At 42.0% G+C, this 17,142-nt stretch overlaps 1 protein-coding gene, 1 long non-coding RNA gene and 1 other non-coding gene across 8 annotated transcripts in view; 2 read left to right on the plus strand and 1 right to left on the minus strand.

Moving 5' to 3' along the window:
* The window catches only part of LOC103054297 (protein kinase C and casein kinase II substrate protein 3-like), a 39,081-nt gene extending 28,501 nt beyond the window's left edge, over window positions 1-10,580 (minus strand). The window contains exons 1-2 of one of the 5 annotated variants that reach the window (XM_025172124.2): window positions 10,457-10,580; window positions 9,381-9,515 (exon numbers count right to left, since the gene is read on the minus strand). In XM_025172124.2, coding sequence (XP_025027892.1) covers window positions 9,381-9,420 — 40 coding nt within the window. In that variant the 5' untranslated portion in view covers window positions 9,421-9,515; window positions 10,457-10,580. Of the gene's footprint in view, window positions 1-7,783; window positions 7,969-9,380; window positions 9,924-10,046; window positions 10,129-10,456 lie in introns of those variants that run through there. The other 4 variants (XM_088142768.1, XM_025172113.2, XM_088142769.1 and 1 more) reach the window with 4 other exon arrangements.
* LOC103054142 (uncharacterized) lies at window positions 310-17,091 on the plus strand. Of its 2 annotated transcripts, none has more exons than XR_003085647.2 (4): window positions 310-701; window positions 15,112-15,445; window positions 15,811-15,881; window positions 16,065-17,091. It is a non-coding gene; the product is annotated as an uncharacterized LOC103054142 (long non-coding RNA). The 2 variants fall into 2 exon arrangements; XR_455842.4 differs by lacking the exon at window positions 310-701 and adding an exon at window positions 13,231-13,336.
* Window positions 14,654-14,743, plus strand: LOC112541665 (small nucleolar RNA SNORD88). Its single transcript, XR_003085648.1, has one exon. It is a non-coding gene; the product is annotated as a small nucleolar RNA SNORD88 (small nucleolar RNA).
* Window positions 17,092-17,142: the final 51 nt, after the last annotated feature.

A 17,142-nucleotide genomic window follows, 5' to 3' on the forward strand; every position in this document is an offset into this window, starting at 1 on the left:
AAGCAGCAGATGACAAAGAAGGGGTAAACGTCTCTTATCGGAAATTTGAACTGACCTGTTGTGTAGGGATTTTGAGCTTAGCCAGAGGACCATCCAAGTGGCCCACCCCTCACTGAAGTCTACCTAGTGACTTTTGAGTGATCCGAGGGTTACATTATGGACTTCCTAGCAATTCGCCCATTATCCCATGTTCTTGTTGTTTATCTTCTGCTATGCAGCTGTCAGCATGCCCAAGGAAATGCTTTCCATGCCCCACCCTACTTCCACCCCATTCTTTCAATTTCAGGCTTAATTTAAGTAAGAGAAGTGTCAGAAACTGGTATTCCTTTCCTTTCACTTGGGAGACCTAGAAATATGAAATGTGCTACAACTGCAAGAACAAGAAAGCAATTTTTCCCTGTAATGGGGTAGGCTTGAACCAGATCAACTCAACGGGACAACACTGGAAAGAAATAGGGGAGAATCGCTGTTTTCCTGTAAGGGCAGTACCTTCTTTTCTACATGGACTGTGCTTATGACTTGCTGCAGATTGTTCCATGCTTGGCACCTGATTTCTCTTAAATATTGGGACTAGATTTGGACTGCTTCCAGCGTCTGGCCTGCAGATGCTATCCAGCCAGTTTTGTGAGGAAGATGACAACTCCCAAGACATGAATGCTGCACAATTGGCCTGTGAACTCCCCTGAAGCCCATCCAGACAAGTGAGTGACATAAAGCCATAAAGTGGTTGGTTCAGTCTTGGTTTAGCAGTCTTTTCTGTTTGCAAATCATGGTTTCTGCCACAGTGTGCTGTGCAGACTCAGCCATCGTAATTTATCATTTAAATAATACGTATGTAGTCTTAAGGAAAAGCACAAATATTTTAAAGATCCACGTTCCATGTTCCTTTCCAGAATGATGTTTGTACAGATGAAGATAATATTTAAAGAAAACATGGTTCAAGGCTAAGAAATTGAAATACGCTTTGGATAATTCTTTGCTGTTGTGGTAATTTTTCAGCCAAAGGAAATAGCCATGCTTTTAAATACTAGTGATCTAAAACAAGATGCATGATAGTTTTCTAGTGATTTGCGATAGCAAATCTGGCAATTAACAACAGAAATTGAGTATCTTTTAAATGTTGCCTTGATGTACATCCCTTACAAAAATGGACCATGAACCAACAGATACAAAGAAAGCCACTATCGATATAGGTGCTGGGTTGGGGCAAGGAGTCTTCAGTTCCAATCCATCCTCGCCATGGCAGCACATGAAAAACCTTTGGGCCAGTCACTCTCTCGGCCCAACCCTACCATACAGGGTTGTTGTTATGGGGAGAAATAGGAGAAAGGACCAGTAGGTATGACACCTTGAGCTCCTGAATCAAAAGTGGTATATAAATCTAATAAATTGTCCAATATTGTTTGGTAACTTTTGTGATTTCTTCAAACATTGTTGAGCGAAAGGGATGTGTAATTGGCTATTGGCATCAAAGATAATAAAGAACTAATTTGGTGTAGGGGTTAAGGCATCAGGCTAGAAACCGGGAGATTGTGAGTTCTAGTCCCACCTTAGGCACGAAGCCAGCTGCGTGACTTTGGGCCAGTCATTCTCTCTCAGCCCTAGGAAGGAGGCAGTGGCAAACTACTTCTGACAAACCTTGCCAAGAAAACTGCAGAGATTAGTCCACCCAGTCACCAGGCATCAAAAGCTTACTCAAAGGCGTGCACACACACACACACACACAAGTATTAATTTGCTTACAATATCATCAAAACAATCTAGAAAGGAACAATTTATGTGATTAATTTTAGTAGACTATAGCGCCGTTGTGTGGATTATCTTCATGGTATTTGCTGAAATGTACTGAAATTGATTTAAAATAAATTCTATGTCACAGAGAGTTCATCGAGAGATTTCATCAGGTTCAAACCTCAAATCCTCCTCCTGCAATTTTTGTAACTTTCAAAAGAACTTACTGTGCTTAATATTTTTAATATGTTTTTAAATGAAGTCTGTGTGCACGGTTCTTCGAATGTTCTTAAAGGTTATAATATTCTAGTAAGTTTATGAAGGCATAACTGAACTTAGCTGAAACAGTCAGAACTTGCTGCCATACTATTTGCAAAACATATTCAACAGTCATGGTTTCTAGCAATGATTACATTTCTAATCCTATAAAATCCTGTCTTCTTTCTCCTGGAATTGAATGTATTTTTATGCTTAAAAAGGTGGTGACTGAGAAATGGGGACCCCAGTTGGTTTCTCTATGGTGTGTCTTAGTTTATTATGTAAACCCAACCAGCTGTTGTTTATTCAACCAGCCATGGTGAAACAAATACTGTGTAAATCCAGTCATTGTCCATGTATAGGTGGGTGCATGTGGCTTTCCACTGATTTCTTTTGTTTTAGACCCCAAAACCATGTATAGAAGTACCACTCTGCATTAATATATTTGAAACCAGTCCTAAGAAATTATTTTGGAATGTCAGAAATATGCCACTCAGAAGTAAATTCTTATCCTGTTAGCTCAATTTTGTCATCTTTACCCTGGCTAAAACCAAATTTGGTAAAAAGCTGTATGCATCTCTCAGAATAAATAAATAAATATCTGGCAAATCCTGCATGTTAACTTTAAAAGGATTTGGGATTTTAAAACGGCTAAAAGTGCCAAGCTATACGTGTGATCTACTAGCTAAGGAGTGATGGTTTAAGCATAAGTTCACGGTCAGCAGAATGCGAGATATGTGCTGTCATGAGAGATGCAGTACGTCCATGTGATTGGCAAGGCCGGGCCAGCAGAACGGAGGAGCACGTTTCAGCTACATCTTATGCGCTTCCCACTCACAGGCGCAACTGCACTGAATTGTACAACTTTATTCCAGCTCCAATTCTAGCTGAAAGATTATCTCTTCCACTGACATCCACTGGAAAGGAGAAACAGTCCCCACATCAACAGTGGCCCTGCCCATATAACTCTCTACCCCATCACAGCAAGCTCCGCCAATTTAAAAACTTTAAAAGGGCAACCACAACAGGGATGATAATGTGTGGGGCCTGGCACAATTTCTCTCTGTCTTCCAGTCCTGATACGTGTGGACCACACAAATGGTAAGGGATGCTGGTGAAGAAGAACAGGAAAGTGGAACTTTTGCACAACGTCAGTACGTGGCAACATTAAATTTTCTTCAAGCACAGGGAAACGGAAGCACGTTGTTCCTTCTTATTTTACCTGTACAGAATTGCAATAGGCTACTGACCCGTCCAGATATTCGCTCCAACAATTGGGGATGAACAAATAAACTGCCCCACACAATTAGCAAGCGTGCAAGAGGACAACCATACTTCAAAATGTGATGGCTGTATGCATCTCTTTGTTTCCCCATCACTCCTTCTACCATATCTAATAAAATCAAATATTGTTCCAGCATTCATTTTCTACTGCCTCACTGTGGGGATAAAGGAACCAGGGAGTTGCTATTTCATGTCCTCCTTCACTGGGGTTTTTCCTTATAGGAACAAAGAAGTGATGGTGGGAAGACTAAGAATAGTTACAATGGAAGCTCAAATGTCATTTGAGACTCCCTAAAATTCTATGAATAAAGGGGTGGAGTGAAGGGAGGCACCTACAAAGGAGACACTTACAGCATTCCTACCAGCTGATATATTCTGCATTGTAAAAGGCCAGGCAATGTTCTGCCGTGATGTCTGCTGCTGACCAAAAATTCATGAATGCTTTGGTCGCGCAAGATCATTGCCCAGAGCATGGAAAGGAAACTTTTGCTGCACACACTGGAGGGGCCACTGCAACCCCCAAGGAGGAGGGTATATGGATGTGGACACTCCTTCCCCGTTCCACGTAGTAATCAGCCACGTGATGAAGCTGAGGTGTGAATACTAGCTTTGCATTCAGGTAGAACCACCCATCCTTCTCCCTTCCGGCCAAGCATTTATGGAGCATTCAGGTTTGAAGAGGAAGGCTATATTTTCGTTACAGTTGTGAACAAACCAGAAATAAGCTAATCAGTGAGGAAAGTAATCATGGCTTGTTTTCTCTACTTTTTTTTAGCACCTCTTGTCCTTATAATATGGTAGAGTTTTTTTTGCACGGCTCAAAAACATAGCAGGAAGAAGACATACTACGTACTAAGCAAGTATCTCTAAGACACCACGTACTAAGCCATTAACTTGAAGCACAGTTTCATTCAGTAAGCCTGCAGCAAGTGATGGTTTTAACTCTGCTTTCTTGCCAGATAGGGCTATTGGATCTGGGCTTTAAAGAAACACAGACAACACACTCTTAGCTGCCATCTAATGCTTACCTGGACTTTGCAGCCCAAATCTGGTAGCTTAATACTGAACCAAAACCCAACAAGTGATATAGCTTACCAAGATGAATGAACCTAATATATACATTCTAGCTGCTGTCCATGATGGGTTGTTCAATATGCATCTCCCCTTGTTCTCCACAGGCAACTTCATACAGGGTCTATTGTATATCCCCTTCCATGTGGATTATGTCCAGGGGAGATGCTCTCTCCACAGGACTCTTAAATTCCTCCTACTGCGGGCTCCTGAATCCCAGCAAAGTCCACGGCAATTCCTGTGTTCACATGACACATCAAGCCACAGTTTAACCAATCGCTCTGCTGGTTAATGTGTTGTCCAAACCTAGCTTCTGTGGTTAGATGATGGTACTGTGTGTTGTGCAAACCCAGAAAAACATAGTTTATTAAATTAACCCAGTTTTCAGGCTTTACACAAACCCTATACTTGACGTTTGGTTCATTGCATCCAGAATCTGTTAAACGGGTGGTGATGTCTGTAAAATTGAGATATTATGATGTATCATGCCCCCTTTTACTTTTTTTCTTAAGCAAAAAAACTCAAGCATTGGAACATTTCCTCCAAGAACAATTAATGTTGCTTCTTCTTTCAATTGTCCTTTTTTCCAGTTCACAATAACGTTTTTTAAATTAAGATGAGAAGGCTTTGGAAACAGTGGCCCTTCAGATGCTTTGACCTCTCAGCAGCCCCCCATCAATATGATTAATGATGCTGGTCACTAGAATGAGAGATGCTAGGTGGGAGATGGAGATCCAGAGGTTTTCTAATGCAGTTCAGCACTCTTGTTTAAAGTGGCACCCTTGAGGTGGAACCCCACGATATCTACAAAGTGCCATGTTGGGAAGTGGAAGGCCTACTGTATTCCAACCGTGGGAATTTAGTGATCCATCCTGAAGTATCTCTCAGAGTCACAGATATTCCAGAGAAACTCATTAATTTATATTGGAAGATTCAACTAAGGTTTCTTTTTCCCCTTAGTGGGCATCATTTTACATTTAATTACACTGAAGTGCATTTGCCATATTTTTGCCCATTCCTGCATTTTGGAGATATCTTTTCTGAGCTCTGCCCAGCCCCCATTTTGTTTTTAATGTCTCTGAATAATATGATATCATCAGCAGATTACAGTCTTCTCCGCCAGGGCATCCAAAATCTACATCTGTTGAACTGCTATTTGCCAGCAGCTGTTAAAGACCCAGCAGTCCTGCCACAAAGTCTATATTTGCCTTTCTCAGCTGTGTATTTCTCAGTTGAAATGGCTCTGAATAATTCTGCATATTCAGAGATTTTGTCCTACCAAAGTTACTCCTCATCCAGGCTCCATTATTGGGGTAGAAAGGATGGCTGTTTCTTCCATTCTTTATTCCTTATAGCCTCTATGACTACATTCAACTCCCCTCCTACCACTGGGATCCAGCACTGCGATTTAATTTCATTTTGGCTCCAACTGTTTTTTCCACAAGCCAAAAAAAAAAACCCTGGAAAATACAGAAGAGGGGAGGGAAGGCAGTTCCCAGCTGGAGCTGGCAATTGCTGGGCTGAAAAGGACGGCTCAGGGTTTGTTCTAAGCAAATGGCTCCTCTCTCTTGGCTGCACTGCCTTCAATTTTCCATCCAACCAAGGACAGAATGGGAAAGAGAATAAAAAACTGGTCAAAATTGCCAGATAGAGGCTGTCTCCTTACTTCCCACAGCAGGGTGGAGGCAAAGCAAATTCTAGGAACTGACTTGACAGCTTTCCAAAATCAGCATCTACCCAAATTTTCTTCGATGGTTCAGAATGGAGGAACTTGGCACCCCAACATCCATGACCCTTAGAATCTCTCCGTTCCAAGTCATTCAAAGTTAGTTAAAGTTTAGGACTTAAGTTTTCCTTTGGTTTCAGATCACTTGAATCATTACTAATTTCTTCCCTGGTCATTAGGGAAAAATAAAGGCTCCCAAATTGGCTTACAAATATCAGTTGTGGGATATTCCCTGCCCTTTGATGAATAATCAAGAGGACATATAATACACGAAGTAAAGGAATGGGGAGGGAAGACGAGAAAAGTAGACTCAGGTACTGTTTCTTACAGTTTCAAGTAGAAACATTAATTCTGGCAGCTTTCCCCATCAATGTATAGTCAGCACTTACTAGGTCTCCCTAAATGAAAATAAAATAAAATATTTTACACAACCAGATCCTGCTTTAAAAAAAAACAAAAACCCAACCTCTCCAAATCCTCCCCAACATATGGCGTTTCCTATCCACTCATCCTGTTGGAATTTTATTGAAAAGCAAGTCCAAACAATATCTTCCATGTAACCATGGGTGCCAGGGAGGGGGGGGGTCAAAAAAGTCAAGATGGCAGCCACCAGTATGTGATCGAAGCCCCACCCTTTTTTTATATGCAGGCATCTCTGCATATATGCCTCCAATGTTTTCCTACTGGTTCTTTCATTAAAAAAAACAACAACAACAGAAAATCCATTCATTTCTTTACATAGTGTTTTTTAACCAGTAGTGCTAAGGATTGTCCCTTGGGAAGCACCCCAAGTCACCCCCAGATCCAGACTGCATCAACCCATCAAGGGGTTCCACAGATTAATCTCTCCAAACACCACAATCATTTTATGATTCCCTTTGCTAACAGCAGAGGTCTCAGCCCTCTGAAGTCCCGGGCATTACAGCTACCACGTGTAGCCATCCTCCCTGCCCCCCCTTGCAAGTACCAGCCATGTCCCCACAAACAATATTCTTGCTTTCTAAACCCCCATGCTGCATTCTCTCTTAGCTTTGCCCACCTCATCAGGTTGTGGTGAGGATAAAATGGGGAGGAGGGAGAACCACAGAAGCCACCCACCCATCTCTGGGGGAAAGGCAGATAAAAATTTAAGAGAGGAAATAAAACAGACACAATATAAAAATAATTAAAATAAACCTGAGCTTTGGACTGCATCCCCCATCTGGTTCACAGGTGCAGATATCCCCTTAATCTTCCGATCTCTCTCAAAAAAATGTTCATAGGTCCCAAAAGCCTTTCCCAAACAGGCCTGTTGTCAACATGGACAGGATTGGGAACAATATTTGGGGAACAAGGACTAATAGCATCTCTTCCGTGACATGAGATAGTTAGGTCTCTCCATTTGCGCCCTATTTTACAGTCATCTGCCCTAGACCCCTTTTTCCCCATTTACTCTGCATAACAATCCCAGGCATGTCAGTGCACCCTAACTTTCCCCTGCCGGGGGTCCTTCAGATGTGCTGGATGACAATTCCCATCATCCCGGGTCCACTGGATAGGATGGGGGTTACAATCCAACTTATCTGGAGGGGAGCAGTTTGGGGAAGGCTGGACACCCCCACCCACTCTCCTGGTGTGCCCTGAGCTTCCATTTTTTGGGTCCACCCCTTTCCTCTCCCCCCACCCCTCTGCAAATGCCCATTGAGCAATTTGGCTTCTGGCTGGAAAACCTACCTTCTGGTAGGGCCCCCATCCTGCCTGTGCTCGTCCTCCGCTCACTCCGTTCCAGAGCAACAGATGGTGGTGGCTCGGTACCAGTGAGATGGCGGAGGGGAGAGAAAACTGGGGCAGGTGCCAGGGAGGACTTAGCTGAGCCGCTGTCCCCCCACCCGTCCCTCTCTCCCACTCGCCTTTCCTTGCCGCTCAGTTCTCCATCCGTGCCTGCCACCCTCACTAATTCATAGCACCTCCTTCTCGTCAAGTGTCATCCTCCCCCTTTATCTCTCCCCCTCCCCACTTATTAATCCTGACTATTTCTCTTTTAATATTTAAGCATGTCTGTAGCCTTTCTTAAATCAGCCACCAGTCGGCAAATGCCGCTTTTCTTCTTTTTTTATCCTTACAAGGTCTTGTGATTAATGGACCTTCTGTATTGTTCGCCCCCTTCCTCTTTCAAACACAGATTTATCTTCCTACCCGAACTTATTTTATCTTGAAAATTTATCCTGGTGCCTCATTTCTATGATTCATCTCTTCAGTCAGTCATTCGATGGGAGCTACCTGATAGCTAAAATTCTCAATTTAAAGATCTTTTTAAAACCCTAGCAGCAGCCACAAACACAACTGAAAAGAGCAGGGAATACTAAAATATTAAAACAAGCACCAAAACCATAAAAAATATGGCAATAAAAACCGCTGTAAAATACAACTTTAAGTAAAGATAATCTCAGCAGTATATTTAATTAGAAGTAACCATCACTGAGTCAATGGAATATACCTTCCATCTTCAGAAAGAATGATCTTTAAAAATTCTCATACATTAAAGGTTTACGGAACCGTGGCAGCTCAGATGATTATAAATTGACTTTCTATTTGTTTATCAGTCAATCATCTATTTATCTTTAAAATGTTTCATCATTCTTTTTTATTGTTGTTCTAATCAAAAATCTTATGCTGATTATACTTTGGCATTTAACCCCCAAACGTGCATATAATCCTGCACACGCAGATAGTTACACCAAACTATCATCCGCTTCAGTTTAAAATACCGCTAAATTGGGATTCACTGGCTAGTGGCCAGTCGTTTTTGATCTAATCGATGTTTTAATTCTAGCTTCCTTCTCCCTATACCTACAGTACTCGGTAAAGGTTCTGCTCTTGCAGAATTACAAACAGCAATAATTCTTTTTACAGTATAAAGCACACCATGTTCCACGGACAAATGGTTGTAGTCTGCATTATTTGGGGACAACAATATCTTTACTTAACTGATCCTAATTTTTACAACATTATGAGACAAGATGTGCAATTATTTCCATTTTCCTAAGTGGAGATCTGATGCAGTTGTCCACTTCATGGACAATGGAAGAAAGAGGTGAACCCAGCACGCTCTTCACCACCACATTAGCTCTCTTCTACTATGCCTCTCTTCACACAACACACTCATCCTTTAATGCGTGCTCCTAACTCCTGTATTTCTCTTTGCTTTTTCTCCCTCTCCCCCACAGCTCCGTCTTTCTTTCCATAGTTCTGGGGTGGCCTCTCTAGCGCATTTCTTCCCCGATTGTCCTGGTTATGCTCATTCTTTCTCCCATGCATCACTTGAACTCACCTTTCCCCTCTTCCTTGTTCTCTCCTGCTTTCTCTTTCATGCTGTTGCAATGTCCAGTCTTCCAGTGCTTTCCAAACTTGGAAGAAGGGTTGTTGCTGGTACAAGATGGATTTAGGCCTGGAAAATTCCTCCCTGCTGGGGAATGTCAAACTTCAGGACGGGAAAGGAGTTGTTGGTGGGGGGGAGGGGGGAGAACTAGTTAACCCTTTGCTACCAAGCCATTGATGCTAGCTCTGGGCATTACTCAGTCCTGTAGCCGGGGACATGCTAAGAGGAAGCATAGTTACCGTTCCTATTCAGTGTCCCAGACAGGCATAGCACTGATCTCTACGTGCTGTCCCAGCAAATTCTTGGTCCCTCCACGCCCCGACAGCTGCCACAGCTGCACCCCTGGATCTTTTCCAAAACCTGGGGGAGATCAGCCCTTCTATTCCAGGAGAACGACCGGGCATCCCTAAGGGAGCATATCCTGGTTTTGTTTTTTCTAAATTCCCTAAGACAGCAGAATATATGAGTTTCTTATTCTGCAATTGATTCTTGCTCAGGGATACTAGAAATGAAAATCACATTGAAATTCACATGCAGTATTTAGGGGAAGGGGGCAGAGTGCCCAAAGTATAAAGCTCCACCCTGAAAGCCACAAATAACTACAATGGAAAAACGTACCAGCGGAGTAACTGATCTGGAATACGCTGGGGCTGTCAGTAAAACTGGCTGGTCTCCTTTTCGGCATATCGAATTCTAGTTGCACTGTCTGAAACATGTGCATATTCCATAGGTATGTGTGTTTATTGCAAGAATTAAAGGAACATGGGGACATCAGGATGTATAATGAGCGGCTGTGCAAGTAGTGTGTCATAATGGGAAAGAGAAACAATCATTTCAAAGTCTTGGGGTTTTTCAATCCTTACTACAGGAATTCTTATTCACTGCCCTGCCACTGGCAACCACCGATCATTTTCCCCCCTCCCTGACTATAAGAACTAGGCACTTACTCTTTTTAAACCAACAAAAGTTCAGATTTCAAACTCCAAACGAAGCTAGTCCATTCCATTAGTGTCTCCGTGCATTCTTACCAATGACTTTTGCAGGTAAAGCAGCGACTTTCTGCAGCAGCTGTTGCAACCCACTCCTGCAAGTGGGAATTGCTACGTTAGGAAGCGCAGTCAGAAATTAAAAGCTTTCTTTGTTCTGTTGCTTCTCCCTGGACACGGCTAGAAATGTCCTTACATTTGCTTCCACACCCATAGCCTAGCTCCAGGGTCAGGAATTCACAAACCATCTATTTTGGGGGCATATCTGATTTCAATAGCTCGTGTTGCCATTTTGAGGGCATGAACTGCCCAGAGTATGTGCTTGTTTAAAGACCACAGAAAAAAATGTCTGAGTCTCCTTTGGTCACTTGAAAGAGCATGCTAGGGATTTTCAAAAAACAAGCAGCAAGCCAAGCCAAAGTTTTTCTTATATTGTCAAAGAGAAGAAGAGACTTGTGAAAGACAAAATATATTTCTTTCAGTTTTCAGTTGTTTTGTTTTTAAAAATAGGGGGTATAATTCTCATGTTGCAAAACATTCTGCAGCTTTGATAGAGCTAATAAAAGTGCCTTGTTGGGGTTTTTTCCCTCCAGCTGCAAGGGTGATAATATCATTTTTTGTTTTACATCTCACTAACTTTCTGAAATTGGGTGTGTTCTCCTTGGTACACATTCCAGATGCAAGTCACTTTCAGTGCGCCATTGGCCAAATGTACACGTTTTCTGGCTTTAAAATAATGTTGAATCAGCACCATTGTACTCGAGTCATTCCTATTACAGTACTTAATGTCACTCATTTCTACTTTGTCTGAAAACATCCCTCAGGATTTTGACTTGCAATAATTCTGTTGTAGAGTTTTCTGTTGCTTAAAGCTGTACCGTTACCATCTAATCTAATTAGCTGATATTGACATTTCCTAGCATTTGTGATTTTGCCAGCTATTTGGGCACGTTAATACATGCATTTTTTTCTGTTCACTATCGCAAAAGGTTATCCATCCCAAGAGAGTCAAAGATTCAGATTTCCCTAAAATAGTTTTGTTTCCAAATATGTGCGTGATTGATGAAGGATCCTAACACTTCTTTTGTGGTGACTGTAGGAAGAATTGGTACTGTAGTTATAGATATAGCAACTACTTGTCTTATTCATTCCAACTCTGACAGAATGAAGCATTTTAATAACAATAAAATCATTATGGTTAGGAAAGACGATTTAATATAGCATTTTGCCTCCGTAGTGGCCAACCATATTCACCTGGGAAACATAGTATTCTTCTCGATCTTTCTGGAAGATAATAGTTAATAGTTCCTCTCACAATAAATCTTTCTGTGTGCATCTTCAAGTCACTTTTGACTCCAGGTGACTGCCTGGACAAGTCCATGCAGTTTTCTTGGTGACCACATTTTCAGAAGCAGTTTGCCATTGCCTTGTTCCCAGGGCTAAGAGAGCGTGACTGGCCCAAAGTCATGGAGTTGGCTTTTGTGCCTAAGACAGAGTCTCCCACTTTCTAGCCTATGGCTTTAACCACTACACTAAAATGGCTCTCTTAAATCTTAATTGGTAATAAGTATTTCCTCCACAAATTTGAAGAATTCACCTTTAAAGCTATCTAGGGTAGTGACCTTATAATTTGCATTTTGTGCCAGTAAAGAAATTTGCCCTCAGATTCATCACACACCCTGGAAGTGGGGACGGGGGGAGATAGTAAATAGAGATGTTGCATTACAAGAGGTTAGGGAGAAAATCTCGACATTGCCAGTATTTTAATCATTGCCAACCAAAACACTGTAAAACTCAAAAGTCTGCATACTCTTACCTGGTTTAGCTATGGATTTTGTTTCCCCCCACCCCTGGTAGATGAATATGGCTGTTCAAATTTTTTAATATATTAAAAGAATATTTTTGTATGGAGCCCTGTGTTCTGTTATAGATGTGGGATAAAACATCATCTATGTTCACTTTTTCCAGAATATATCATGTATAATTGTATAAACCAATGGATCTCTCTTTTTGGTTTTGAAGCCCCAGGAATTCATGATTAATCTTGATTATGGAGATAGGATTTATGATGGCTCAAAGTTTATTACATGTCACAAAATTATATAACACCCAGTTTCTTATATATCAATAAATACACAATATGGATGCATAATAATCCTGAGAATGTTGCATCTAAGCAAACTGGGGGGGACTATTAAAACAAATCATAAAACAGATTTCTGATGTAGGATAAGGATATTTATTCTAGGATGCAAAGCTTTTCAGGGGCCAGTTACTTGTTTTCATAGGAAACAATGAGATTCCTGCTGTCACTTTATTTAAGGTATTAAAGAACACATTTTAAGGAGAACACCCTCATCAAGACGGCTTCTATAAGTTACAACCTTCAGACGCTGTATCAAATCATTAATTCTAAATCCCAATAAACATACATTGATCACAGTCTTAAATGCAAAAGTAGACCTAGAGGATGTAATTAAAGTCCATTCCGATAGGGCTGCATTTTTTTCCTTTTTATTTTTAGAAGAAAGCAATCAGTAATAGGTTTTTTTTAACTTAAAACCTCTAAAGGTTGCTGCCTTTTTGGATGCAACTTGTTCCTTTGCACGTGCACTTCCCCATTTTACATCGCCAAGGGAATTAAGCGGGCTCACAGCCCATTTCCTCCTTGCCTTTTTGCTGGTCTATGACCGTAATAGAGATTGGATTAAATTCCTCTTTGCCTCCCTTCACGCACGCGCGCATTGTTAAGGCAGGCCGAAGGGCGGGGACTAAGGCTGCGCGCGCGACCACTCTTTGGTGGTGCGCATGCGTAAAGCGGTGGGCGTGCAAGAGTGCGGTCCGGAAAGCGAGGCGGGGCGAAAGTATAAAAGGGCCACGTGCGCCGGTGTTCTTTCTGTTTCAAATGGCGGCGAGCACCAGGTGGGTATTTCCAGCGGTTGGCTAAGGGAATGGAGCTGCAGCGGGGGGTGGAGGAGGATTTCTGGGATTATTCTTTGCTGCTGTGATACTTTCAGCAGCGGTGCTTTTTTATTTTTTAAACAACGAGAAGACGAAAGCTGGACCTGTTGATTATTTTAAAAAAATCAGGGAAGGGAAAAAAGGAATCCTTAACAAAGGAGGATTGGAATAAGAAATAGGGTTATTGTATAGCCGGAGGATATGACCCTTATAGGAAGTTCTTTGGAGGATATGTATCTATATGTGTAAGTATTTTGAAATAAAGGGAATAGATTGCAAAAAGGGCGTTGGAGAAAGACAACCTGTCCTGTAAAAACATTAAGACGGTAGGTTTAAAAGAGGGGGGATGAAATGAGGGAAAAATGATGTGAGGTATGGGAAAGTGTGCCTTAAGAGCATACACTATTGTTTGGGACATTTAAGTAGCTGGTTAAATTTTTACCCGTCTGTTGGGTGAACCCAGCCTTGGGGTTAGATTATGGTTTGATGTGGCATTTAAACACACAAAATTAGGTTATTACCACGGTCAAGATAAAGCATTAGAAAAAGCATACCACAGAGTGATGTGCTCTTCATCAAATTCAAGAAATACTCAGCTGAGTAGTACTACTTCCAGCTGGTTCCATGCAGATTGTGTCACTACTAAGAAGAAATTGAGGGCTTTATACTTAGCACACCGAAAGTCTAATTTACCCCCTCAAGTTATTATGAATTGAAGCAAAACTGATATTACTATGCTAGAAGAAACAAAGGAAGGAGACTCCTGGTCATTATTAGTAAATGCTTATCTGTGCAAAGATTCTAAAATCTTTTGGAATTTAATTTCTAGGGCTTTCACTGCTCCCTCAGTCCCAGATTGCTGTAAACCTCTTACTTGGTAACTGTTTTGGGAAAAGCAACTTCTTTGGGGCTTACTAGTGGGGAGATAGTAGAAAGAGATGAGCTGTGTGACAGGCAATATACTTCTTGCCTCTGGCTCAGTGACTAATGCTTATGAATTATATTCTGGGCTGTGCCTGTTTATGCAGGGAGAACGGGAGGCCTCGGGCTCTTTGCTAGAACTGTGGAGTAATGGAGAGTGATCTGCTAAATAGAGGGTCCTTGCCAGATTGGGATGTGCTTAACTGCTGGGTTGGGGAGGAAAGTAAGTCATAAAACCTCTAGACTAGGCAGCTGGGAATTGTATTAAGCATCTTTTCCTCTTCCCTTTGGAGGTAGAAGTAAGTGGAGGAGGTGGGGTGGGAGTATTGCTGTGTATAGATGAGAGTGGCAACAGGGTTCCTCCAATGATGTTAGCACTGGGCACAGACTACTATGATGATGACAGTGCCCCCCTTGCCTTTGACATCTTGGGGGACTGAGGAACAGAATCCTGATCTGCCTGTTGGAAAATGTATGAGTGAAGAGGAAATGCTTGCTGGTGGAGAGTGTGATGGTAGGGAAATGCTAGCAACAACTAAGCTAACTAAAGAGTGGGTTTCTCCCTCTTTGTACACTCACAAAGAGTGTGCATGAGGGCGGCAACATACATGCCCATTTAATGGATGGGTCTTCCTGGTATAATGGGAAAGGCCAAGCAGCAGTAGAAACAAAAATACTGCCTTGTCCCCCAAATAATTTAATTGTGAGTGTTCTGAGTGGTATATATAATGAGAACATGTCAGAAAGATTTTTTTGCTTTAATATAACTTCATGAAAGTGACTTACATATTTGCCCCCACCTGTGTCTCCTTTAGATTTTGCAGATGCTATGGCACCAGTTACTGAAAACACAACTAACAGCAAACCGCAGGCAGATGCAAGCAGACAGATGTTTCTGCAAGTGGAAGACATGAGAGCGTTCTGTACGTGGAGTGGTGGGGTAAAGGGCCAGCAAGGGAGTTGGGGCTGAATCGTGGCATTGTTGCCCAAAATGAAGCTTTCAGAGGGAAAAAGCACACAGAACAGGGGAGGAAGATGAGTCTGCACTTTGCTTCCTCGGATGGACTGGCTCGTTGGTTCCTTTCTTTCCCCGGTACCCCTTCTCCACTTGACCTTGCTTCTGAGAGACTGAGGACCTTGTAGTGGAAGGTGAGGATGTAACATTAAAATGCAAAAAGGAAGAAACATCAGATTTTTTCCCCCCATGCTTTGTTTCTCTCTTTTGCCCCTTAGATTAGGGTGCTGAATTTTATAATCACTAACGAAAGCTTTAGATGCTGAATTTTGTAACCATTTATTTCTCAGTGGGCAAAAAACCTATCAATTCCCCCGGGAGATGTGTGAGTGGACATGAAGGTAAACAGATGCATCCTGGGGACAACATTGAGTAGATCACCTTATTGCTGTGAATCTGTTCTTCTGTTCCGCTTAGAGCGTGGTATAGTTTGAGAACTGGAATTTAAATAAAACACATTCTTAGTGATTTGTAACTTGGGTATCTTTACTCTTCATAGGTGAATATGAAATGATGCACAACCCCAACATTTATGCAGTGTGGCCTACTAGGTCCCTTAAAAGGCTGTTGGTAAGTAATTAGATTCCGTGAAGGTGGTTAGTAAGTTTCACTTGATGATCTGCCACAGTTTGGTGCCTATCAAATACATGGGAATTGAAAGCCAGTTTATCTGGGGTCACTTGATTGGGGATGGTTGTCCAAGCTTTTAGGTGTTGTGATGCTAATGTATTTTGTGTTGCTTGCTTCATTCAGCCTGGGCCAAATTGGCTGTCCACTTTTCAGTGGGAGCACAGAAGATGTCTAAGTGGAGGACCTTCTTCACCAAGAAGAAATGCAACTCAGAACTTTTCCTGGATCCACTGTTTGGGGGGGGGGGGATTTGGCATTGTGTATCCACTGTGCACTCTACTCTGTTTTGTAGGCCGAAGGGCTGTATGCAGAAGTGACGGGCTTGCTTCTTGGAGCTGATCAGAAGGCAGTGGGAGGTTTACTTGAAGTGCTTATTGGTGGGTGAATAACTGCTATGTGAGTGCTGATGTTGCAAAGGGCAGGACCAGCTACTGTTGAAAAATACTTCCTGCTTGTGATACCTTCAGATTTGGCTGCAGCATCACCCACCCATCTGAGTAAATGTTTGTTGGTAGTGCTGTGCAAGGCATGTCTTTTTAAAAGAAGTTTTCTAACCCTACCCTTTAAGAATAGCTGTTCTTTTCTGCTCTGTCCCTGCTCTTAATAGCAGTTGGAGAGGACGAGTGTCTTAGGGAAAAGAGTGGCCTTCATTGAAGAGCTATGCAGCTTATTTAAAGCATGATTCTGGGGCGCAGGTCTGCCCAGTACCACAGGCTGCAATTGGTTGTGAATCTCTGCCGTAGATGCTGCGTAGAACTGAGTCAAACAGTCCTAGGCAGCCAAGTTCAGCAGCTGGGAAAGGAACTGCAAAAATCTATTCTGCAGAATGGGGAATGTTGGACTTGTAGGAAAATGTACCAGTTACAGTTTTGGAAGGTGATCTTGGGCCTTTTATTTACTTCATTAAATTTATTATAGCTGCCCAGTAAGGGAAAAGAACAATGTTCTTTTCAAGGATATTGCATTCTGTACAGTTAGGTGTCAGCAACCTCTTTTGTATCCAGGTGTTCTTAGATGATCTAAGAATACTTTGCTAGCCCCTTGAGAGATTCTGGGTGAGAGAACATGGGTGTCTCTTGGGAGTTCATGGCACCTGCAGACACTAGTCATCAAATGAAATACTACAATAAAATATGCTATTTTTGTGCCACTTGTCTTTGCAAACAAATTTACTGGCATTAAATAGAAGGGGGTAGAGTCG

This window comes from Python bivittatus, unplaced genomic scaffold, assembly GCF_059951505.1.
Source record: "Python bivittatus isolate LINGU-HERP-01145 unplaced genomic scaffold, Pbiv_v1 ctg000440_np1212, whole genome shotgun sequence".
NCBI classification, from domain to species: Eukaryota; Metazoa; Chordata; class Lepidosauria; order Squamata; family Pythonidae; genus Python; species Python bivittatus.